The sequence below is a fragment of the Neolamprologus brichardi genome, chromosome 1, assembly GCF_056152115.1.
Source record: "Neolamprologus brichardi isolate AB-2024 chromosome 1, ASM5615211v1, whole genome shotgun sequence".
NCBI lineage: Eukaryota > Metazoa > Chordata > Actinopteri > Cichliformes > Cichlidae > Neolamprologus > Neolamprologus brichardi.
Window position 1 is genome coordinate 29,853,936 of NC_142104.1, and position 25,241 is coordinate 29,879,176.

Consider the following 25,241-nt stretch of genomic DNA (forward strand, 5'->3'; position numbering starts at 1 on the left):
AACTTATATTCATACATAGTGAACTTTGATAAAACCAAGAGAGGATAACCAATATATGAGCAGGATGCTCAAATACTTCTTTGGCTATTATGTGCTACTTACCACAGAGCAAAGAAAATAACGCACAAAGAAGAAAGAACATCTGATCCATTGCACTGAATGGAGCTTGTCGAGCTTTGTACCTGTCAAGAGAAATGGCAAGCTGTCCAAACACCCTGCAGGTTGAGTATTTTAACGTGTCGCAGACTTGCAGAGTGGGGGTGGGAAGATGATAGGAAGAGGCTATACAGCACAGTGGAGGCTACATGGCAGTATTTCACATCTTTGACTGTGTGAGAGCTGCTGCGATATGATTTTATCACAGAACATCAAACCCCCGAGGGAGTGTCTATTTCTTTTATCCCACTACACCCTCATAATAGATTGGAAGATATTAAGTATCTGAGGACAGATGTCTTTCTGTAATTCAGAATAGATGACAGATAGATGATTTTGTGAAGATGCTTTAGGCTCAAGTAGAGCAGGGTTAAATATCTATGTGCTTCATTAAATAAAAGAGATATACCGATATATGCCCTCTACCCATAACAAATGCGTTAGTATGGATTTTTTTGGATGAGAAACATACACAGGCTTCTTACTTACAGAGCTTCCCCTCTGCATGTATTCAGTAATGGATATTTGGATGTAGCTGAAGAGCTGAGATTTCATTTAGATGATAAACAGAATGTGATGCTCTAATACACGCGCAGCATCGTAGAAATAAACTGCCGGCAGCACAGTTTGACCTGCCAGGTTAAATGCCTTTTGTGATTTATAGCTAGACACTAAAGTGGACCTGTTGGGGTTTTTTTTGTTTGTTTGTTTTCTTGTTGTTGTTGTTTTAAATAAAAAAAAAACAGACTGTTTGTGAATTCTGATGTAATTAAATTTAGATTTATTTCATTTTTATTATTATTTTATTTTATTTTTTTTACTTTTTTTTTTTTTTTTTTACCATTTCTAAATTTAGAGGGGGCTGTCATCTAAGTGTTTGGAGTGGGAAATGTGCTAAATGGAAAGAGAAAGGGTGCTGGGAAGGAAACCTAAGGGATTAGAGTGACTTTAGATCTGATTGCATTGAATCGAGATCACAAGATTGCTCACTACAAAACTCTTCTCATGGGCACTTCCTGCTGTTTTTCCAACATTCTTTAACACCCTTGTTCTGCTGACCAGACTAGACTGCACAACTTATAAAACTCATTCCTCCTTTAAGAGGAGAACAACTGATTTCCAGTCTGAGAAGAGGCTGTCAGACCTTTATGGTGGAAAGTAGGTCAGCATGAGAGTGCCAAGTGTGCCCTTTTTCTCCAGGTATGGAGTGGCTAACATGAGCACAGAGAGGTAAGGCTGTTGATTGTCTGCAACTCTCAGATATTTTGTCTCATTCTGTCCATTAAAATGAAAACTACCATTAAAAATTAGAGATTGCTTATTTCTTTTTAAGTGAGAAAACTTACAAATTCTGTAGGACATCAAATAATTATTTCTCCCACTGCATAATATTTCAGTGAATAGAAACAGTAATATAGAAAATCGTATTGTCTCATCGATTCCAACCAACATTTTAAATTATTCAGACAACACGTACATTTACTTGCACGAATTTCCTAAGTACCTGCCATAACTACAACTTATATTTTAATTAGATTCTTCAAGTACTGACATTGAATTATTGGGATTGATCGACTGAACTCAATAGGGCACTGTTGAGAAGGTAATGATGGCAGTTGTCTTGCTCCTGCCCTCAAAGAGCCAATCAGCAGCTGAAACAGGAGACGTATTGGCCAATCATGTACTGATGCATATGCTGTGTACAAGCTTGCATATGTCTCCACGGTTAATGGGAAGACACAACTGACTCACAATCAGTCACTCTGCTACTCGTTAGAAACAGGTTAATGAGGCTGCAACAGATGCAGGAAGTCCCCTTTCAGTCCCAAATGTCTGAGACTAATGAGTTTCTATTGACTATATGAGAAGGAATGCCATTACAAAATGACTGATACGCTCCATAATGGTAGGTTGTTACGGTTGTTCGTGGTTAACCTTGAGGCCTCACGGTAAGGCGAACTTGAGTTCGATTTCGTGCCTTCTGCTTTGTGTGAAGCAGATCAGGCAGCTTTTGTTAAGAGCGGTTTATTGTTCAGGTGGCAGTTAAAGTGGTGCCTGTCAGACTATAGCCTTGTTACATTTATAACTAGCCGTCTCTGACAGTCGTGATGCAAAATATCAGCACTTCAGCCTGAAATGTGTCAAGAAAACGGGCAGCATAAAAGTTCTTTTTTTAAAGGAAAAAGAGTCCAATCAACAGGATTTTTCTAAAACGCTGTTTTCGCCTCTTAAAGAACTCACATTAGGGAGAATCATCATCTTAGTAAAGTGATTACATTTTTCTATAAGGGATAAACAAACACTCTGTCTGAATAAGGAGAAGTCAAGCATAACGTAAGCAAGGACTGACCAAATATTGATGCCAGCTTTTCGGACTTGAAACACATTGATGCTGCTTGGCGTCGAACAAAAATTACCTACAAAGTCTAATATTCATGAAAAAAATAACAACATTGATTGAACTGCACAAACATCAAGAATGTAATCAGATGAAAATAAAGGGAAAAAAATAGCGAAGAAGATCTGTGTTGTGAGGTACTGAGGACTGTTTACTTTTTGAAAGATCAAACTTTCAAACGAAAACTAAAGATTGCAAAGTTAGCTGACAGTTTTGAATAAGCTGGACTTCAATACTGTTTTTAATCAATTACAGAAGCACAGAAAAAAAACAGAATTACTAAATGCCTATTAGTAGAAAATGGGCAAGGTTTCTGTTTTTGTGCTCTACTTTGTAGATGTGGCCTTTTGTCCTCATCGTATCTATAAAGTCTGCTATATCACTGAAATTCCATTTCACACACAATGGGGAACTACTATTTTTAATGTAACATCGTAAATGCAGCAGGGGTTTGAAGGCAATATTACCCAGAGTCCCTCTGAAAAAGAAATGAGGATCAAACTGATCTTCTCTCCTGCTTGGATACTGAATCACACTTTTTTTTGTCTACAGGCTTGTAATTTATGACGTGTCATTCAAAGATCTATAGTGACTTTAGTGATTTTTCTTTATCATATTATGTTGCTCTTCAGCTTCACAGGAAGTTTATTGTATCAGTATTATAGACAGTAGGGACTACTGTATTTGATTGTATAACACTATATCCTCTTGACTTTTATTATATTTTATCTCCACAACTCCGTCAGGGGTGGAAATAGATTAGCTAAACTTGCACACCATCTGAGGAATATTCAGAATAAACCCACAGTCGTTGTGTGGCACTGTCACATTGGCAGGTTCTTCTGTAAAGCACACAAAAGCTCGCGCCACGCTTAACCACCACCCTTAAAAACAAGTAATCTGTGAAATCTGTAGTACCTTTGTGACCTACCAGCAAACTCCTCCACATAAAAGCTCAGCTGCAAACTGGAATCTAGGTTTAATAGAGGACAAACAAGCAGAGGACAAACCTTTGGAGCGCGTCCCACAGCCCAATAATAGAAATCACTTACATTAACAAAATAATAATTGTGGGATCTGTGAGTATATCTTTACCCTTTGGAGTATAATAATTAAACTGCTATTAGAGGACACATAAAGGTGGAGGTATAGTACAGGTGAGGAAATCTTTTTCTGAAAGTGGGTGGTTTATGTGTCACAATGACATACAAACCACCTACGAGAGATGCAAGATTTTCCGTGGGCTCTAATCTTTGCTATTTGCTGAAACAAGCTGCAGAAATCTGGCAACGCAAACACATTCAGTCCCTATTTTAAGGATTTGGTAACATTTTCATACCACATGTGACATAACTGCCATAGATATTCACAATGAATGATCCACAGCAGGAAAAATATACTTTGTCCCCTCTTGTTAAAGCAAGCATTCAGGATGAGTGTTTACATGGCCACAAGCGTATGGATGAACTGCAGAGTGGAGTGCACAGTTTCTAAACTGGAGAGTTTAATTTGAAGTGTCCTTGGTGTCTGAAGTTTACAAAGCAGGTCGTCCATTATCTTTATCAGGATTCAGTGAGGTCATGACGGCCTCTTATGCAGTCCACACCATATGATAGTAGTCATAAAAGGCTGCCTTCTGCTGAAATACAGATCAATGTGACTTGAATGAATTTCAGCACATTATTATTGGCTCTTTGATATGTGGACCAATAATGTAGGACCATGCTCCTGTGAGTCATGAACAACATGCAATTTGCATTCTTGCAGGAAACTGCCTGTAAAAGAGGTGTTTGGCAAAATGAAAAAAAGTGGGTGGAGGAGGGAGGAGGGGGCCGCATGCTTGAATCATTTCAAATGAAAAACTGACATGGGGGTAGTTTTGCTCTGATGAATTAATTCGTCCGATGGGCTGCTTGTAAAAAGAAAAAAAGGACGTGAGTGGTGCCAATGAGCTCCAATTAATTTAAGGAGGAAGCAAAGAAATGTGCAGTTTTCAATTACCAGTTTTATTTGGGCAACATACGTTCAACCGCATTGGTTTAAAGATGATAGTATGTCATAATTTAATTAGCCGAGCTAATTAGCAGTATATTCCACCAGTGGCAGCAATCTAATGAGTTGCTAGCTTCATGGGTTCAAGTGTGATGAAGCGTCTCTTTGCACCGGAGCTCTGCGAGAACCAGAGAAGGCGTTGCTGGAGGGGAGCTTGATGTTAGTGCTCTCCTGAGCAGCAAGGATGTTCAGCGTCTTCAAATTCCCAGTTTGAAGGCAGCAAACAGCCTAAGGAGAGGCACAGTTTCCTGTTTACACAATGACTGGCTATGAAAAACAAAACACTTTTAGCAAAAATGTTGATGATTTGAAAGTAATTTAATAACAAAGCTAATCTGAAAGATGATAATTATTGTATGTCAAGTGCTAAAGATTGATATATATATATGATATATTATTTTTATGTATATTACAATACAGTACTTTTTCTTCCTATTTGTTGTTGCATTTCTGAAGAATCTCTCACAAAGCAACACTTTGAGCTCCTTTAAACTTCTCTACATGGGGCAGACAACAACAGTCAGCGCTGACATTTCCCTTGCTGGGCAAAATGCCTCGCACAAACTTTTAGCCAGCTGAGACTAAGAGCCTTGATAAATCTCTTCTGCCTGTTGCTGCATTTTACCACCAAGGCTAAAAAAGTCTTTTTGCATTTTTCTCATAATTACCGAGTGCTTTCAAAAATCCCGTTTGGTCATTCATGCTGGTTTCAACAGTCTTTTAAATTGTCATTCAAAGGTCATTTTTATGTCAATGTTCCTTCCAGCTTAATTCAGATTTGTCTGAATGCAAAACCAAAAAAACAAACAGACAAGAAATTTTATCTCTCGCCATCTTTATCACTAAGATCACGATCGGTGTTTGTGTGGGCTGCACAGGCAAATAAACAAATGTCTTAACATCACTGCAAATTAGAAACGGGTTTGTTGCGACTCACAATTTAGATTTACTCCATGATTAAAGTGATACATAAATATCACTTTCACAATGGCTGACGTAGTAAGATGTGCAGTCGTGGCTAACCGCGGTAACCAGGATGCTTCGTCATTCAGAAATTCCCGAAAGAATGAGTCTACTGGATGTAGTGCTAGGCCACCAATAGACCTGAACTGGGACAGTCCACCTTCTGCACCCACACAAGTTTACAAAGAGTTAAAAGCTGCTGTAACAAACTAAAATAGAGCTGATAGAACTGTTTTCCTGCTGACTGGTACTGTTGTTTGTACGAAAACATGAAAGGAGACCGCACGGCCCTCAGGTGAACCAGTGGATGAAATCAGTAAGTAAGGATGGGGTTAGTCAGAAAATGCTCTATCCAGCCAGTGGGCTTCACGTTTCAGTTGAGATGAGTTAAACGCTCTCAACTATCACAGATGGATAAGTGATGTTAAAGGCTGATGAAGGAATCTGAGCACGAGTCTTTAGATTATCCACAGTGCTGATGTAAATTTAATGTAACCCAGCTATTATACAGTAGACTGTAATAGATTCATCACCCTCACTTGGTGTTGTCTTGGATACATTTCTATATACATGTGTTTTTCAGAGACTTCATGGCCAAATATGTGAAAAGGAAAGATACTCTTGGCATCCAGGTCATTCACAGTGATCCTCTGCTCTTACTACAGAGTTTTCTGCTGAGATATTTTATTCTTAAAGGATATAGTGGAAGTAAAAGAAAGTTCACTGGCAATCTGGCAACAACTGTTTATATCAAAAACTCAGAAATGAACAACTGAAAGCTGCGTGACTGCAGACCAGTAACAGGTCTTGAGAGCTTGAAAAGAAAGCAATTGGGCTTCGTTAGGTTTCTGAAGACGTTTCACTGCTCGTTCAAGAGGCCACTTCAGTACTTGAAAAGCTGGATGTGAGTCTCACGTAATAAACCTCTAATGGATGCTGTCCCCTTTGGGGGTGGTTCTGATGGTCATTATTAATGACCATGTGAACAAACGTGTGGGTCATACCTGTCACTGGTGAAACCTCTGCGAGACATCGGCTCACCTTACGATCATGTAAACTTTTAAGGTCACCCAAGGCAAGCTGTGAGTGGGAGCTGTCTGCGAAGAGATCCCAGGACTGCATTGAAGGTGGCTGTGAGCTGGTGTCAAACTGTAAGTCACCACGTCTGTTCAATGATGGTTGATCCCGGTACACAGTTAACCTCCTTCATTCCTCTTTCAAACCCTCTGTCTTCTTGGTCCAAACTGGAATGCTTGAAAGAGTGACCTTTGTCCTTTAGGTGCAGGTTTACAGCTGATTCCTGTCCTGTTGAGGTGACTGTCTTATGCTGTGCCATGAGTTTGTGGAGTGGGTTTTCTTGCATGTAGGGGTCAGAGCACTCCTCACTGCACAGCATACTGTTTAGCTTGTGTCTGGGTGTTTTGTCCTTGGGATGAACCTGGTTTTGACTGAGGGTGATCAGGACACTGCAACACCGGGCAGAGAGCGTTCCCTCTGAGGAAAGAAAAGGAGCACACACATAAAGAAAGCTCATACAATACATGTTTATTCTAACTGGACCTTCATTAAATCATCAAATGCAAAGGAAAGAATGTCAGACACCAACCAGAGATGTGCCAGAGAAACGTCGAAGAATTTTCTCCAGGCATAACATCCCGGTGCATCTCAGACTTAGCAACAACCTCAGACAAAAGCTGAACTACCATGACCTGGATGACTGAGAAGATACACAGACACCATTAACAGGTGTTTTTTGTGATTTGGCACAGGTGACTCTAACACAATGTTAACTGCAATGTCAGATTCTATAAGGTTGGATTTGTGCTTACAGACTAGAATTTGTTGCTGATCCAGGACGGTCCAAATAACCTCAATAAATAATTTTTTTTAAAAATCGCTAATTTAGTGACAGAAAAATATTTAGTTCTTCTGTAATGCTTTTAAAAGCACAGGCTTAATAATAGGAATATTAGTCTGCTGGGAAAAAAATGACGCTTTATTTATTTAGTTGAATTAAAGCAGGAAAAGGCTAACAGCGGAATCAGCCAACACAATGTCAGGGGGATGTTTATTTATTAATTATTTTTATTACATAATGTAATTCTAGAATGAAGAGGAACACACATTACCTTAAACTTTGTTACACTCTACAGTGATTTCCAATCTTTTTAACCTTAATGTGACCTCAGTAAGTGTTGCGCATCACGAATATGTTACCATGAATTAATTGAACTTTGATTATTTTTCGTGCTTTGCAAGCTGATTTCTTTTTAAGTGCGCATGGAAACTTGTTTTTAGCACAGATTGCACAGGACTTTGTTTTCACACTTTGATGCCCCAATGGTTTTTATTTTTTCTGGTACGACAAAATATTATCAAGCAGTTTCCACAATCTGGAGCCACATGGCAGCAAGTTTTATGCTGGCATTCGTGTCTTGTTCACAAAAGTTGTTCAATACTGACACCAGAGAAGTGTGTGGGCTGGGTGTAGATAAAAATGTCACATGTAAATACGAACCAAATGAAACGTGTTGACCCTAAAAATGATGCAAAAATGCTTTTGGCCAGTTCAGATGGCGTGATTAACTAGCCAAGATTTTATTCCAATTAATCTTGCAAGTAGGTCATATGGCTTTAAAGTCTAAAATATTAAAGTTTCATTTTTTTTTCTCTCTGGGCTAATCAGTTCAAAGTTCCATTAAGTTACATAACAACTCGCTCTGTAAAATAGCTACTGCTATGGTGCAGAATGCTTTGAAAAAGCACCACCCAACCCAGCTCTATACAGACACAAAAATGAACACATTTTCATTTTTGTGTTGATTTTGTACATAAATGATGTGGTTGGTTATCCCTGGCTTGCATTAAAACATTTTTTAAAAAGCCACCACATGTGCATGTGTTTTACGCAACAAAGCCTAAATGTACACCACCTACAACCCAACAGATAGAGGGTCAGAGCAAATTTGTAGTTTGTGGAGAAAGTCAGTGAGCAAGCTACTATCCTCAGAACCAAGAGATTGTGGTTCCCCTGAGAAAAATGGCAGGTTTCTCCCTCTATCACTCATAGCAAATGTGACCCTTATTCTCCAGGAGTGAAGGAGGAAGATGTGTGGTTGTATTCAGTCACAAAGAAGAGTCCAACATTATGTTCAGTTCTGACACTTACATTTCGTGTTGGCCACATATGCTCTTTATGTTTTCATCAGTGTATTTTCTGTTGCCTGTTTCAAATGAGTTCACTGCAGCTTATAGAGTGTGTGTGTGTGTGTGTGTGTGTGTGTGTGTGTGTGTGTGTGTGTGTGTGTGTGTGTGTGTGTGTGTGTGTGTGTGTGTGTGTGTGTGTATTTGAGCTCCTATGGCAAACAAAAGCAAAGTTGAGAAGAGCCTGAGTGGCACATCACTCAGAGAAAACACACACACCTAAAGTGAGAGGACAAATATAAGGCCCTAACCTTAGTCTTCCCCCTACAAATACAGACTGAACTGACAAACTCTGAGTGGGTATTTGTCGTACTTGAGTTTATGAGTTTCTTCATAACGCTACCAACTGTAAGGAAAGGCTATTCCGAGCCTTGAATGAAATTACAATATACTCTAAATACAATAGTCTTTCACATCACATCAGGTTTTCTGCATTTCTTCCACAGCAATAATGAAGACTTGTGTTTTTCAGTTTTAGGACCGCTAATCAATATTTTGGGGCAAGGTGATCAGAACAACAACAGGGCTTGAGGATCAATAAGCCTGACAACAAGTCTTCTTTCTAGTGTTTATCCCGCATGGCAGGGTCCGCTTTGCGGCAAATCCGTCTCCATTTGGCATGATCAAAGGCGTCTTCTGGGGTGGCATTGACGATCCTCGTGTCTTCCTTTATTCTATCCATCCACCGTTTCTTCGGACTGCCACGGGGTCGCTGGCCACCGGGCTCAAGCCTCATTGCCGTTTTCGCCACTAAACTGTCCTCTGAGCGTAATACGTGTCCGTAGCACCGTAGCCATGCCTCGCGCATTTTCTCTGTGATTGATGCGATGCCGAGCCGCTTTCTGACGCCTTCATTCATGACTTGGTCCCAACGCGTGAGGCCTAGACACCACCTGAGCATTCGCATTTCCATCGTGTGCAGGGCCTGTTCGTGCTTGGCGGTGGCTGGCCAACACTCCGATCCATACAGGGCAACTGGGCGGACTACAGTCTTGTAAATCTTTGCATTGACCCTTGCTCGCACGGGTCAATGCCACATGGATATTCCCGTCGCCACTGATCATTAGTCCCAAGTACTTGAATTGATCGGCCTTCTTCAGGTCTTCCCCGTCGATGTTAATGGGGCCATCAGTTTGGGGGCCAGCTTCCATGTACTCGGTCTTCTTGATGTTGAGTCTCAAACCATGATCGGCCAGGCGCGTCTTCCATAAACCTGACAACAATGTGAATCATATACTATATCCTTGACTATCACCAGAACACTAGTCATATGATCATGTAAATAGGCTCTTGTATTGACATTAGAACCATGATCATCAGCAATACACAAATGATGAAATGGAAGAATGGTATTTCATCCCTCTATTAGTGTACTGAGACCTTACTAAGGCACGTTATGTTGATATTTTACAGACTTATACATGTCTGAGTTAAACACTGGTTATATTGTTTGGAAAGAACAACCTAATCTGGTCAATTAGGACACAATGATATTTGGAGCCTGGTCATTTTGACCCGGATACTATTTAGATTTTTTTTAATTAAAATTGTTATTGAAGAACTACATTTTGTAGAGTAACAGCATTTTGCAGAAACACATCAATACTAAAACTTGTTCATTTGTGAAAATCATAAAGTCTGCATGTTGGATGGTGGATGTGGTGATGGAATAAGCCTCAATATTTTGTATCCCATTTTGGAGTTTGGTGCTTTTCTTTCACTTACTTTTTACTTTTTTAATTTTACTTACTCTGTTGATTTGGCACTGAAAATTATTTGGTCAGGTTTAAAATGACTAGAAAAAATGGTTTTAATTAAGATTTGCCTCTTCACAGCATTAATGCTACAAACTGACAAAGGACACTGCTGCTTTAAATGTGACACCAAAGGGTCCAAAATATGAAAACTTTAAAGTTGATGTCATCCAACTACTAAATGGCCTTAGTAATTTGTGGTTACTGATGTGCTGCTCTTGCTGCATAGTTTGACACCAAAGTGTGCCTCATCTTTGCCCTAAAACACGATGACATCCAGTTTAATTATTCATTGGCAGCTGATAATGGCTATTGATTTCTTTAAACCTGCATGACAGGGGTATTTTAAAACTATGACTAGGTGAAGCATTATGGTATTTTTCACTTTCTTTTCACTTTCTTTTTTATTTATTCCTTTGTTTAGTGCCACTTTTTTGATAATAATTTGTATCTGTCTTTGATAGATAAAAAGCAGTGGTATATCACTGGAGCGAAATACAATGGCAATTTGTAAGCAACTGGTAAGAAACTGGGATGTTTTTTTATTTAGTGTACTGTAGCTTTGTTTTAGTTAATTCAAAGTCCAGGAAAAAACAGGAACAAATGAATGTTGAAACAATGTTGTTGCAAATACACCAAATACAACTGATTTACACAAGTGCAGTGCGTGGTGCAATTAGACAATCAACATGCAGTCATGTTCACTGCTTTGATATACCAATAAATCACTGCATGTGTTTGCATGTAAGCTGTGTTAGAGTAAACAAGAAATCAATGCACACTCAGAAAACCAATGTGGTTTTAGTACAAACTGCCATACATTTTAGTATTTGTTATTAAAGGACATGATTAGAAGATTCAAATTTGTCTTATATGTATACACAAGATCTGTTCCTTCAGTGGTGCTAGGTTCAGTCATTGCGCAAATGTACTGTTTATAAGATTGGGGGAAACCTGCAGTCATCTGAGACTGAAGAAGTCTTTTGGGTGAATGACAAAACATTTCTCTCACTGAAAACGTTATCAGATGAACAGAATGCACTTTTAAGTCATATACTGTCACCTTCACTGTCACCATATCTCAAGCCAACTGAACATTTATGGGGGATTTTGGGTCAACAGCTTGATCACTTTTGAATTTTGCATTTGAAAAGAAATCATGGATCTAACACAAATACTGCACCAATGCACACATGAAAAATACAACTTCTTTACAACAAAGTTTCCAGTGCCATGCATCTAATTTAGGAAACATTGACTAAACACTTAGAGTCCAAAGTCAATATCCAGTATTTGTGTTACTGTGGTTTGCTTTTGCAAAAACTCCCTCATCCTGGGTTGCACAGTCACATCGCAATCCTCTAAAACACAATTGCAACAATGTTACTGAGATTATCTAATTTTTCCACAAGCAAGAATATGCGTCATCAGAATTATCTAGGATTTGACTCTGAGGCTTTTTCTAATGTTTTTCCAATAATGAGTATTGTTACCTCAAACAGTGGCCATTTCTTTTGGTAAATCGAGAACGTGTAGTGCAGAGATCAGTCCTAACTCCAGGTTTTCCACTCCCACTTTTATAAATCAAATAATGTGATAAAGTGACACAGACCAACAGTGTAAGACACATTTTGAACAGGCAACCTTTAAAGCTCACCACTAGGCTTTGGCTATGAGAGCAGATTTAGCAAGAAGGATTCTCGGTCAAACCGCATAAATGATTCACACATCAAAGTGTCTCAGAAGAAATAATACATGAAGCATGTGAATTCAAACTGACATCCTTTGGCACATTTGCCGTGAAATCTCTCTCCTGGCTAATCCTTGCCCTTGAGACTTTACATGTTATTCATATATGTAAGAGAATTTAGATAATGGCTTAAATCAAAGTGATATACTTAATTTAAAGTATATGAACTCGTGATCTATTCTGTGGATAGAGCGCTCAGAAGTGCAGGGAGATTGGATATTCATATGTGAGAAAAATCATTATAACATGCACTTGTATTTTGAATTCAAAACTCAGGAGTCAAGTACATCCACAGCACATGTATATTTAATTAGAAGAAATTTTCAGACACTCTTTCATCGTGAGCTCAAACAATCATTGTGGATCAGTGTGGATACATCTGTTCCACTGTACACAGGTTGTTTTTCATGTTTCAGATCTCATCAGGGGCATTTAATTAATAGGTGTTTATTGAAGAAAACTGTATGTTCTCACATTCAGATCATTCACAGCCATGGACCTGATTCAGCTGCCAGATTCATAGGCTCTGCTACAAATACAGAGAGTAGCTGCTAGGGAGGGAGGCAGTCCAGATGGCTGCATCAATTCCAACATTGCATATCGGTGTGACTGTAAAGATTTAAGCTGCTGTTTTGGGGGATGGGTGCTAATCAAGATGACTTCTGATCACAGCATACGCAAAACCTGCCTGTAAAAGCTGCTAGATGGAGGGAAATTTTGTCGAAGTTGCTGCACAAATTAATTAAAGACTATACTAAATATTTTACTCAGTATTCAGCTATATATGCTATTATTATTAGGTTGAACTGACAGGTAAATAACATTGCTAATCAAGTGAAAATGCTTTTCTCGTCTTTCTCTCTATTAGCTAACTCTAAATGGAATATCTAATTTTAGACTGTATGTAAGATTTGACCTTTGCTTCTCATAAATGATGGTGGTTTGATTATCAGTTTTTCTAAACCTACTCTGTATTCTATAACTGTAGCCATTTAATGAGTGTCATTCACCTTGTTGTGACAGTTCAAGGTTAGTTTTACCCATCAATCTCATATCCAAGTCCCTGAGTTAGTTAAAAGGTCTCATTTAAATGGAAATGTTGTGGTTTAGAGCTCTTCACATTTCTGCACAAGTTAAAGCAAGATGCAAGTCTGAATCTTATAAATTTATCATATATATATTTATATACATATAAATGTATAGATAGCAGCACAAGGTCAAATATGCACAAGAGATATGAATAGAAAATGTCCTTTGGTATACTCAAAGTACAAAGCATGTGAAAGAACAGAAAAACCTTTTCATCTTCATTTAAATTTAATTTAATTCAAATTTATTTGTTTAGTGTCAAACAACAGTCACCTGAAGGCACTTATGTTGTAAGGTGAAGCTCTTAAAATATTAGAAAGACAGACCAGCAATCACTCGACACCCTATGAGCACGTGGCGACAATGGGAAGGAAAAACTCCCTGCAACAGGAAGAAACTTCCAGCCGCGCTCAACAAATTGCTCTGCCGCAAGAGAAAGACAGAAAAAGGCACTCTATAGGGGAGAGAGTCAGAGTTTAGTAATTGCCAATGAATAGATACAGCAATGGGTTATGAAAACAGAGAATGAAAAGATATGAGTGAAGAAGAAGCAGTATATCATGGGAAACCTCAACAGCCTGAACCTAATGCTGCATTCTGGGTGATCTGATCCAGCCCTAGCTATAAGCTTTATCAAAATGTAAAGTTTTGATTCTAATCTTAAAATTAAAGAGTGTCTGTCTCTCGAATCCAAAATAGGAGCTGATTTAGAAATAGGAAAGATTAAAGATTATCCAGGCATTTTTTTCTTAAGGACATGCCCATAGTTTAACTAGCTGATTCGTATCATCTGGCTTCATGGATTTAAAAAAGCTGGGCGTCATCTACGTAGGAAAAAATGTTTGCGGTGTTTTCTGTTAACGTTGTCTAAGGAAACATGTGTAATGTAAAAAATGATTGGTCCCAACATGGAACTCTGTGTAATTGTGTGTGAGGAAGACTCCCCATTTATATGCACAAATTGCTGTCTTTCAGACTCCAATTTGTGCATCGCAGTCCTTCATTATTAACAGTATTTTTAGTGTTAACAGTGTTAAAATTCTATATGTGATGAAACCTGGGGCTGTTCATGTTTTCCTTGATCAATCCTTTATAGAGGACTTATTTTCTATATGTTCCAGACCAAACAAAAATCTTGTACACACAGTAAGTGCAATGGCCTTTCCTCTCTAATTTACGTGTTGTCTGCTTTAAGGTCCACATTTGACAGTGATACCAGGGAGTCATGAATCTGGGATTTCTCGTAGGATGTTACACTATTAACAAAATAATCAGGTTCTGTAGGAGTAAAGTTTTGGTAGCTGTTCTGCATTGTGTTGGCACACAGCACTGAAGAAAATAACAATGGAGGAATCACTTCGTTAACCTTAGTTCTAGCACTTTCAGAAAGACATTTTCTGTAATGAAATGTATTCTTCATTGCAGTGTAATCCATTATTGTAATGTTATTGTTTTTAAGAAATGATCAGACAAAAGAGGGTTTTTCAGGAATTACTGGTGAATAAAGTTCTATGCCACAGTTCAGGTCAAGATTACATTTTGAGAGAAGCCAACTGAGTCTAATACAAAATTAAATGATGTGTTGAGGCTGTTATTTACAACATCTACATTAATTACCTACAATAATTATTTTATCTGAACTGAGCTCTAAATCAGTATAAAAAATCTGAGAAATAAAATAGAATTTTTGAGTAAAGGCCGGCTGGATGATAACAAAAATAATATTTTTTGAGTTTTTCAATTACAGTGTACAAGGCTAATAGTTAAGCTTCTGATTCAATAAAAAAAAAGTCCACTTCTCTGGTTAATAAATATACTGGAGTGAAAAATTGCTGCCACTTCTTCTCTTTGGCCTGTGGTTCAAGGATTCTTACAATTAGTATGACTTGATTAATTCAACAAGCATATTCACCCCATTGTAACCAGGTAATTAAATAAGTAAGTACAATTTATTAATGTAGTGATTTTCACACACATAAAATTTACAAAGCACAGAACAAGAATTAAAAAGCTACAACACTGTGTGTTTTAAGAAGAACAGTAAGTGATACAATACAGCAGCGAGGGCCTACACCAAGTGAAAGCACCACCCAGCATATCTATAACAACTGCCATCTGTAGTGCCAACACAGTGTATTTGCACATTTGTCAAACATGAGATTCTTTCTATCCCTGTTCTTTCATGTTTGAGTACACTTACGCAAAAGATACCAGTAATTTGGCAAAGTATTCTTTTTTTTCTGAACTGAAATAAGTGCATTCACATCCTCTAGCAGGGTTTTGTATCTGCCCTTAAAATGTTCACCACCACCATCTATTATCAGCTTTCCCTTTTCTTCCTTTGCCCTTCTCCGTGCAGCCAATCATGATTAGAGAACAAACTCTGGGGTGTAATAAAGGTCTGTTGCAAGCAATAGTGACCCAACGCCCCTTCATCTGTGAGCTGCTCAAACCTCCCAGCCTTGGTAGATAGTTGAAGAGAAAGCTGCTTTCAGTGATTGGAGCTCCACTTCACTGTTTTTTTTTTAATTTTAACTTTGCCCTACTTCTGGCTGAAGAGCTCATTAAATAAGATCTTGTGCTATAGCTAGAAATAGAAGAAAAAAAAAAGGAGGGGGGAGAAACAATAATCGTGTATTTAGCCATGTGAGTCTTATCGCCTTTGGGAGTTCTGTCATGAGGCCGTAGAGAGTGTATATTATTTCCCTTTCCCCAATTTTTAAAACACATCTAAAAACCTTTCTTTACCCAGTATCACTCTGTGTCTTTGAAGCAAACATGCTCTGGGTCTTAAGGACAAAAATTCAAAGGAGCCATGTTGGCTTTGGACTGAAAATAGTGAAGATTTTGCAGCAGAGCAACTGAATTCTTCAAACGCTCGTCCCAACTGACTGCAGTCGGTCATGTGATGGAAATCGGCAGTGAGCTGCAGGTTCACTTTTGCTAGGAGACTATGAGGCCCAGATGTCTTACAAAACCAAAAAGATTTTCAATAAATATATCAAAGATTAACAGAACATGTTGCGATCACAGTGTGTCTCGCTCTAATATTGACCACGCCACGTACACCTGGGTGCATTTCATCATATCTCTGCTAACAGAAGTTCTCTGACATTTCTCTCCCACAGAGAAAACAACAACAACGGAAAAAAACCCAGGAACAGAGAGTCTCCTTGTATGTTTACTTTGGACACATTACTAGGAGGGGATGTATTTTCTGCCCCAAAGGTTTAAGTCAGAACACCACTGTCTAGCCACAAATATCCATCGCACGATGGTGAACTACTTTTTTATCAACTAGTATAGACACTATTGTGTTGTATGTACAATTATACCCTGGTGAACATAAATTTGTGCCTAAATGTGACCATTCATGAATTAACTTTTCAGCATGGGAATAGAAATGATCTCAGTCTCTCACTCAGAGGAAGTCCTCATCACACTTAAGTTCCCTTTTGCCAGTTTTTTAGGAACAACTTTTATATCCATTAAATTACTAAAAAGGAATGCATAAGATCAAATCTAGTTACTTTTTGGTTAAATGGCTGCCAGCACTGCCCCTTTGGTGTGAGGACTTGCTGTCACCCTGCAGGTGTCTCTCTCTCTCTGTCTTCCCTGCTCAGTGAGAAGCATCTGTGGATGAGCTGGATGTAGACGTGCTGTGTGTTTGTGGGCTTTTCTCTTGCAGAGGCTATGCACTGTGTGAGGGAAAAAAATGAAAAAGGTGTATTGTCACTCCTAATTTTCTCTGTGAGTAATCATTTTACATGTGAGCATAGCTGAAATCACAGCACAGCCTTTAACTTGTATGTGGAGATTTTGTCAGACATTCCTCAGACTTGTTCAGCTCCTCGCTATCTGGTTTTCCCACATTAATCTGCACGCTTCAACCAGTTTTTAATTTATTCTTTTGAGAAAAAAATGCTAAGTGGAAAATAACAACATATCTGTAAATACTTTAGACTTTATCATGTTTGCCTGTACTGCCAGCACACTGATAGCTTTACATCTATTTGTGTTTCCACTGCAGTTGGGAGGATGTGGCATCTTGGGCGTCGGGGTCTGGCTCTCAGTGACCCAAGGGAACTTCGCCACCCTGTCATCATCCCTTCCTTCCCTGTCTGCAGCCAACCTGCTCATCGCAGTGGGGACGATCATCATGGTGATTGGCTGCCTCGGCTGTGTGGGAGCTGTCAAGGAGAGCCGTCCTCTGCTGCTGACAGTAAGCAGAATGGTTTTGGATTCACCCGCTGACTTTAAACACAAAGTTGTGATGATGTCATATTTTCAGATTACAGTTTTTACAGAGCAGCATAGCTCACGTTGTTTTGAATTGTCTAGTGGGTGTGTGTGTGTGTGTGTGTGTGTGTGTGTGTGTGTGTGTGTGTGTGTGCGCGCCCGTGCATAACATAAGTACAGTTTTATGTGCTTCTGTTTGATCCGATTGCAAGAGGGCCTTTAGGGTTATTATTGTCATGACAACTATAATAAGGACGTTTTCATAAAGCACCAGGTCTAAAAAATCATGCTGCATTTTTAGACAGCATGATTTTCAGTTTTGGGACACTTTGATATGATGTTGTGGTTATTTGACAGGTAACCATTTCATAAAAATGCTTTTAGTGCTGTGAACCACTGTTGCCTAGTTTTGCTTTGGTGAGCAAACTATATTGTGCACGTTCATTTTATATCTGAGGTAGGCAAAGAGCACTTGGAGCACAACAATCAGAGTATGCTTTGGAGTTTAAAGTCTTGTTTTTAAGGGGAATATCTCTGCAAATATCTAACAACTGTTAACAATAGTGATGACAGTGATGCTGTTTTAATGCTAACGTTAGCTTGACAGACGGGAAGGCTTCATAGCTACAATAGACTGATTTACACAATAAAGGGTTTTTCTGGGTCTTTAGACCACAAAATAAAGCTTATGAAGTTCAATAAAGAAGATCTGCATTCACTCCTCTGCCTGCATTCCTGTCCAGGCTGTTAGTGTATTCTTTACTTTACTTCCGTTTTTCCAGCCTGTCAAACTTAATTTTGTTGTCATCGCTCTAGCCCAATCATTTTTTTGCCTGCCTTCTGCAAGCTAAACAGCTTCTGTTACATGTGCTTTAAATCTCAAATCTCTTCCGTTTTTCTGCATTTCAGACTCTGACTTCATGCAGTTGTGTCTTTGTCATTTTGTTTGTTCTTAGTTGTGTCCTGATTACTGTCTCACAGGAGCAGGAGCTGCATCACATCAGCTCTACAATCACTCCTGTTGTCTGCAAGTTCGCGCTGCTAGCAAAGTCAATCCAGTACCCAGTCATGTTACTGTACAGCTATAATAGTTAGCCTCTGTCTCATCACTGGCCGTGCTAGCTTTCTCTTCTCTCTCCTGGCCTCTGATGGCCCTCAAGTCAAACGTAACTACATCAGTAACAACTAGTGAGGGGCCAGTAATCCTCTTGTCCCCAGACTCTGCCTTCTCTACAGAAGGTGTGTCAGCAGGACTGAGGAGATCCTTAGAGTATTCTTTCCACTGCTCAGCTATATCCTCAGTTGAAGTCAGTGGCAATCCTTCTACTTTTACTGTACACTGTGTGAGTATAGTATAGCTTTCCACTCCAGAATCAGGTGAATATTTACCAAAATCACTTTGTTTCATTGCCTCATTGAAGTCCTCCAGACCTGTGTTTTTGCTTCAGCTACCGCCTGAGTCACATTGCATTTGGTCTGGCAGTATCTGTCAGCTACCTCCAGAGTCCCACAAGTTAGCCTACACCGATAAGTCTGCTTCTTCAGCTTTATGGCTTCACCATTTGGTTCGGGGATTACCGCAACATGACAGGCACCTACTTGCAGCCACAGCTCTGTGCACCCTAAATATATCTGTCCAACATCCCCAACATCCGCTCTTGCCAACTGATTCAACTCACATCCAAGTAGTGATTAGTTGACAGCTCAGCTTGTCTCCTCATCCAAGTGTCCGGGACAGATGGCCAAAGACTTCAGGATACAATCACAAAATCAGTCATTGACCTGTGACCGAGGTTGTCCTGGTGTAACATGCACTTATGAACACCCTTATACTTAAACATAGTATTTGTTATGGACAAGCTGTGATTAGCACACAAGTCCAATACCAGAACAGCACTCGGTTTCAGATCAGGCAGGCTGCTCCTCCCTGTCACGCCTTTCCAGGTTTCACTTTCCTTGCCCATGTGAGCATTAAATTATCTCATTAGGACAATGGAGTCATGAGGTGGGGCATCCTACAGCACCCCACCCAGCAACTCCAAGAAGGCTGGGTGCTCTGAACAGTTATTTGGTGAATAAGTGCAGATAAATGTCAGGAACCACCCCCTGAGCCGAAGGGCAGGTAAAAAAAAACACCTCTTGAAACCCTAACGTACAAGTTATAAGACAGGGAATAAAGGAATACCCATCCCTGTCTGCTGGCTCTCACTAAGGGCAGCTCCAGAGTGGAACAGAGTCTGGCCCATTTCCAGGACCCTAGTTGCAGAGCTCAAGCTGTGTGTTGAGGTGAGCCCGACTATCTTTAGCTGATATTTCTCAGCCTCACACACCAACTTAGGCTCATCCCCCAACAGAAAGATGGCGTCCCATGTCCCAACAGCCTCAGCAGCCGGGGATCTGACCACCAGGCCGAGACACACTTGGAGCAAACATTCAGTATCTGTGGTCACTGGAGTCCCTGTGACATTGCTAACATGCTGCAGATTGAATGTTCTGTCTATGGACACATTGATAGTTTACATACAGAAAAGGTTTTTTTAAAACTCAGCAAAAATGAACAGAACCACGTAATATAACAGTAATAAACAATTTAATATCGTGAATGAAATTTATACTGTTAATAAGGAGCTCCTGGTTTTCCCTGAACTTGCAGGAAAAGAAAAACCTCAGCTTTAGCTTATGGGCCATATGGGGGCCTAGACTTATTGTCAGGGATCCTACTACTATCGCTCCCTTTTCAGTTTAATGCCTAGAAATACTTTTAGTAGCCTTGCTAATCCCAATAAAACAAGCTCTGTGGATATTGTTGGGGCACTGTTGTAATCGCAGAAAGAGTTACGCATCATATATTAAAACAAGAAAACAATATCATTTATCACTTTTTCAGTGACAGGATACTATCCAAAGTGGAATGTTTTTTTCGGGAAGTTGAAATGATTTTTATTCCTTCAGTGGTTTCATGTGCTTCAAACTGTAATTGGCTTTTCATGTAGTAGTTATTTTAGAAAATTATATTAGTACTAGATGGCAGATTAGCCCACTCTCCTGCATTCAAATTGATAAAAACTAAAAACTCCCTGTGGCTATGTCAACAGTTTCAAAGCACACTTCAGATGTCCAAATATTAACTACAATTAAGGAGTGTTTTTCTCCAAACTTTCAGCCTGATCAATATTATAATAGTTAGGGCTGGACCAGGTGACCCTGAATCCTCCCTTAGTTATGCTGCAATAGATGTAGGCTGCCGGGGGATTCCCATGATGCATTGAGTTTTTCCTTTCCAGTCACCTTTCTCACTCACTATGTGTTAACAGACCTCTCTGTATTGAATCATATCTGTTATTAATCTCTGTCTCTCTTCCACAGCATGTCTTTTATCCTGTCTTCCTTCTCTCACCCCAACCGGTCGCAGCAGATGGCCGCCCCTCCCTGAGCCTGGTTCTGCCGGAGGTTTCTTCCTGTTAAAAGGGAGTTTTTCCTTCCCACTGTCGCCAAAGTGCTTGCTCATAGGGGGTCATATGATTGTTGGGCTTTTCTCTGTATCTATGAAGCGCCTTGAGGCGACATTTGTTGTGATTTGGCGCTATATAAATAAAATTGAATTGAATTGAATTATAATCTACCATCACTTATACAGATATAAAACATAATTCTTTTAAAAGCTGAGTGCCATGATGCATTTTAACCAAGTGTGAGTTTACAATTGGGGCTTCTGACGCTTGATTTATCTGATTTTGCTTTAGAAGAGAGCTACATGCAAATGTGCTATCATACCAATGAAATCATCAAATATCAACCACGTTTATGATATAAACAAACTTTAACTTGAGCTACAATTCTGTGAACAGGTATCTCACTAAGGTGCGAAACCCAGATGCTTGAAGGACTGATAAATATTGAAAAACAAAACAGACAAACACATCAGGCATTTCACAGAATTATCTGGAAGAATAATTCTGTGTGGGTAAAAAATAGAATTAATCATTAGGAAAATTGCCCAGCAGGAGAAAGCAATTATGAGCTCTGCGGGAATGAGTCTTAGTGTCGATCATTAACGTGATCCATGACATTTTCCCGACAGTGACCAGACCGATCCCTGCTCCGTGTCAATAAAATGAGGCTAGGCAAATTATAAGCCTTCATCAATGAGTGACAGAACAGCACGTTCTTCACGGAGATTAGAAAAGATTCATCTCGCTTCAAATTTTAGAGCTAATTAGCATATTGATCGCTGATGAGCGACCCAGAGCACTGCAGTGTTGCTGTGAGATATTTGAGGAATCACTTTTGCACTCTGTGCTGGAATAAACATCACTGCTTTCTGCAAACATTTTTTAATTTGTATCACCAAACATCAGTTATAATTTCCAAAAAACGCAAGGCTTTTATTGTTCCTTAATTTAGGCAAGAGTGATATCTTTGTTTTTCATATAAATGTAAAACTACATCCTGATATTTTTTTAGTACATAACCATTTTTTTTCCTAATGTGCCCTCCAGTGTCAGTCTGTGGCTACAGCTGTAGCTTGCCTCCACCAGTGTGTGAATGTGTGTGTGAATGGGTGGATGACTGGGTGTGTAAAGCGCTTTGGGGTCCCTAGGGGGGACTAGTAAAAGCACTATACAAATACAGGCCATTTACCATTTACCAGTGTTCATGTTTAACAATGCTTTGGATAAAGTTACTTCAATTAACTAGAGTAAATTCATTAAGGAAACTCAAAAAAACAGTCTGCAATGCTCCTAATTAAATCTTTTTTAATTCAGCTTTAAACTAATACTAATACAATTTTGTTAAAAAATATTTTTACCCGCACAGAAAGCATGAGGTTACTGTTTGAGATTTAGAATTAATTTGAACACTTGTGAAATATCAAGGTTTGCGCAGTGAGGTAAAGCTTAGGTTTAAAGTTTGGGTAGTAAGCTGATGAAATATCTAACCCTAGTTTAGATGCAGATGATGTGCAAACTCTGACTAAACTCGCCACTTCAGTGTGATTAGTGTAGTGGTTGCCTCTCAATACAAAGAAAAGGTTACTGGAGAGCTGTCATCACAGATATGTTGCCAAGCAACCAGGAAAGACCTCAGAAAGTCACTACACCAAGTCAAGAAAAACTTTAGCTTCATGTCTAAAATCAGTTCTTATTCCCTAGATGGTGGACTCTGTTTGCTGTCCACCGCTATATCGGTATTCTGACAGTAAATATCGATCCATTTCATCATTATTTACATGTATTAGATAATTACACGGTTAATAGGTACAGTGATCGAAATGAGCTAATATGAGGCCTAGGAGACTGTCAGCAGCCACTTGTGAGATAATGCATGAATTCAAACTTTAGTACAATTCAGGCAGAGACTCTCTAAGGAAATAACCTCCTTGTGGCGGGGCATGGTCTGTGGCGTGGCTGCAGCGAGGCGGACACACCTGAGTGGCATCAGTGATCACGTCGCACCAGCATTAAAGCCAGTGCTGGGTCCTGACTGATTGTTGTTGTTGGTGTGTGTTCGGCTGCGAGCTGAAAAGCTGCAGACTGTGTAAAGTACGACAACTGTGAATAAAGAAAGTGTATGCTGAAAAGCATGAACAAATGGTTGGGTCTGCTGTGGATTTATTATATCCCTGTACAGTTTTTGTGAGCCGCGCTTTGTTAAGTCCTTCTGTGCAAATGCTTGCTAATGCAAATATATCACAAGCCAATCACATGGCAGTAAGTCGTGATCAAGACGATCTGCTGGAGTTCAAATTCAGCATAAGAATGGGGCAAAATGTGATTTATGTGACTTTGAACATGGCATAGTTGGTGGTGCCACACTGCTTCCAGCAGATAGAAAGCCAGCAGTGACGTAGAAAACAACTCCCAGAAAAGCACTTCTAAACATGTTGAACCTTCAAATAGATGGTGCCATTCCCGTTAGCTAAGTACATAAACTGAAAGTACAGTTCACATAGACTCACCAAAACTGGACAGTACAAGACTGGAAACACATCACCTGGTCTGTTTATTCTTAATTTCTGCTGTAACATTTGAATGGTGCAGTTCAGGCTGGTGCTGGTGGTGTACTAGTGTGACTGATATTGTCTCGGCACATTTTGTGAACCTTGGTAACAATTGCGCATTGTGTATCTGTAGCCAAGTACAGGATAGGGTAGGGAAAGTTAAAGTAAGATGGAGAGAATGGGCCAATAGCTAGATTCGTAGGAGGGATAAAGTGAGTTGCGTGGAGAAGAATGACTGGAGCCACAGGTAAAGTTGCTATGAATTGTATTAAACTATTTAGCAACAATTTAACAGCATTTCATGAACAGAAATGAAAACATAAAATAAAATACAGTGACAGCAATAATAATAACAATCAGAATCCTATCTGAGCTCAGATATGTCAGTCTTGCCGGCTTAATAGTCAGTGTTCAGTCAAGTCAAATCCAATAGGTCAAAAGTCTGTGATTGGTGCGATTTCGTCCTACCGCACTGTTGCAATTGTTCGTGAGAGAAGAGCAACCTGCCCTTCTGGGCCAACTCGGAATGGCTGTGGTTCGGTTCAAAGGGAAAGGCTCGCCATCTTCCTCGTCAGGAAGAAATCCAGGTCTCACGATCCCATAAAAAAAACCCTAGCCTGTAAACAACAGGACTATTACTAATTCAGTTCACACTCTAATGATATACATGGCCATATGTGTAAATAATGCAAGTGCTATAACAAAACAAGCACAAAACATTAATTCTAATTTCTAACTATAGTCTATACAGTGCATCTTCATCATGAATGCAATCTTTAAATCACAATCAGCTTATTCATCAAGGTACACATTTCTATCAGAAATCAGAAATAAACCATAAACTATGGTAGATTATTTTTTTACAGTATTGCCCTTTAACTGAATTACAGGAGCATTGCTTTACACTGCATAGCAATGAAGCAATTTATTATTTACACTCAATGTACAGAATAAAATTACCAAAAGAATATACAAAAACCCACAGGCTGTAGTTTTACAGTATGTGGTAACGTATCAGCACAGTAAGAATACACACGGACATCTATCCAGTGCTGCTCGAGCATCAAATGTAACAAAAATAAAGTAGATTCATGACCTTTAAGATCAAAATTAACTTATTCCATCATCTTATTTTAGTGCATTTAATATTCAACAAGTAATACTAGAATATCATCAGCACACAAGCTGAGTGCTGAGAATGGCTGAACTCCGTGGGAAACCCCGTGTGTTCTCCCACAGTGAAAACGTGGTCAGCTACAGCTACAGCTATAAGCACCAGGCTAGTTAGCTTTTCAATTAGCCTGATTCGCCCAGTCCCAGTTTAACTCACCAGCACACTTCTAATGTTCAACTCTCAGAGAGGATCTTGTCCACTTCATCCGCTCCCGTGCAGATCTACAACATTGAAATTGGGCCATTATATTCCCTGTTAACTTCTTGTTAGCTTTTTAGCTTCAAGGTTAGCTTAACAGCTTCTGACTCACCGCATGGTTTCAAGGTCTAAAATGTTCACAACAAATCAGGTCCGTTTCTCCAAGGTCCATGCAGATCTCCGGTATGGATATTTGCTCAATTTATCAAGTTAATAGTTATTTTTCAGCAAAAAGCTTGGCGGTGAAAATCAGCGATGGTCTC

General features: G+C 39.3%; 1 protein-coding gene across 4 annotated transcripts in view; it reads left to right on the forward strand.

Moving 5' to 3' along the window:
* The window catches only part of tspan4a (tetraspanin 4a), a 157,035-nt gene that overhangs the window by 80,487 nt on the left and 51,307 nt on the right, over window positions 1-25,241 (forward strand). For all 4 annotated transcript variants that reach the window (XM_006793822.2, XM_006793823.3, XM_006793820.3 and 1 more), the window contains one exon: window positions 17,397-17,588. In XM_006793822.2, coding sequence (XP_006793885.1) covers window positions 17,397-17,588 — 192 coding nt within the window. The remainder of the gene's footprint in view (window positions 1-17,396; window positions 17,589-25,241) is intronic.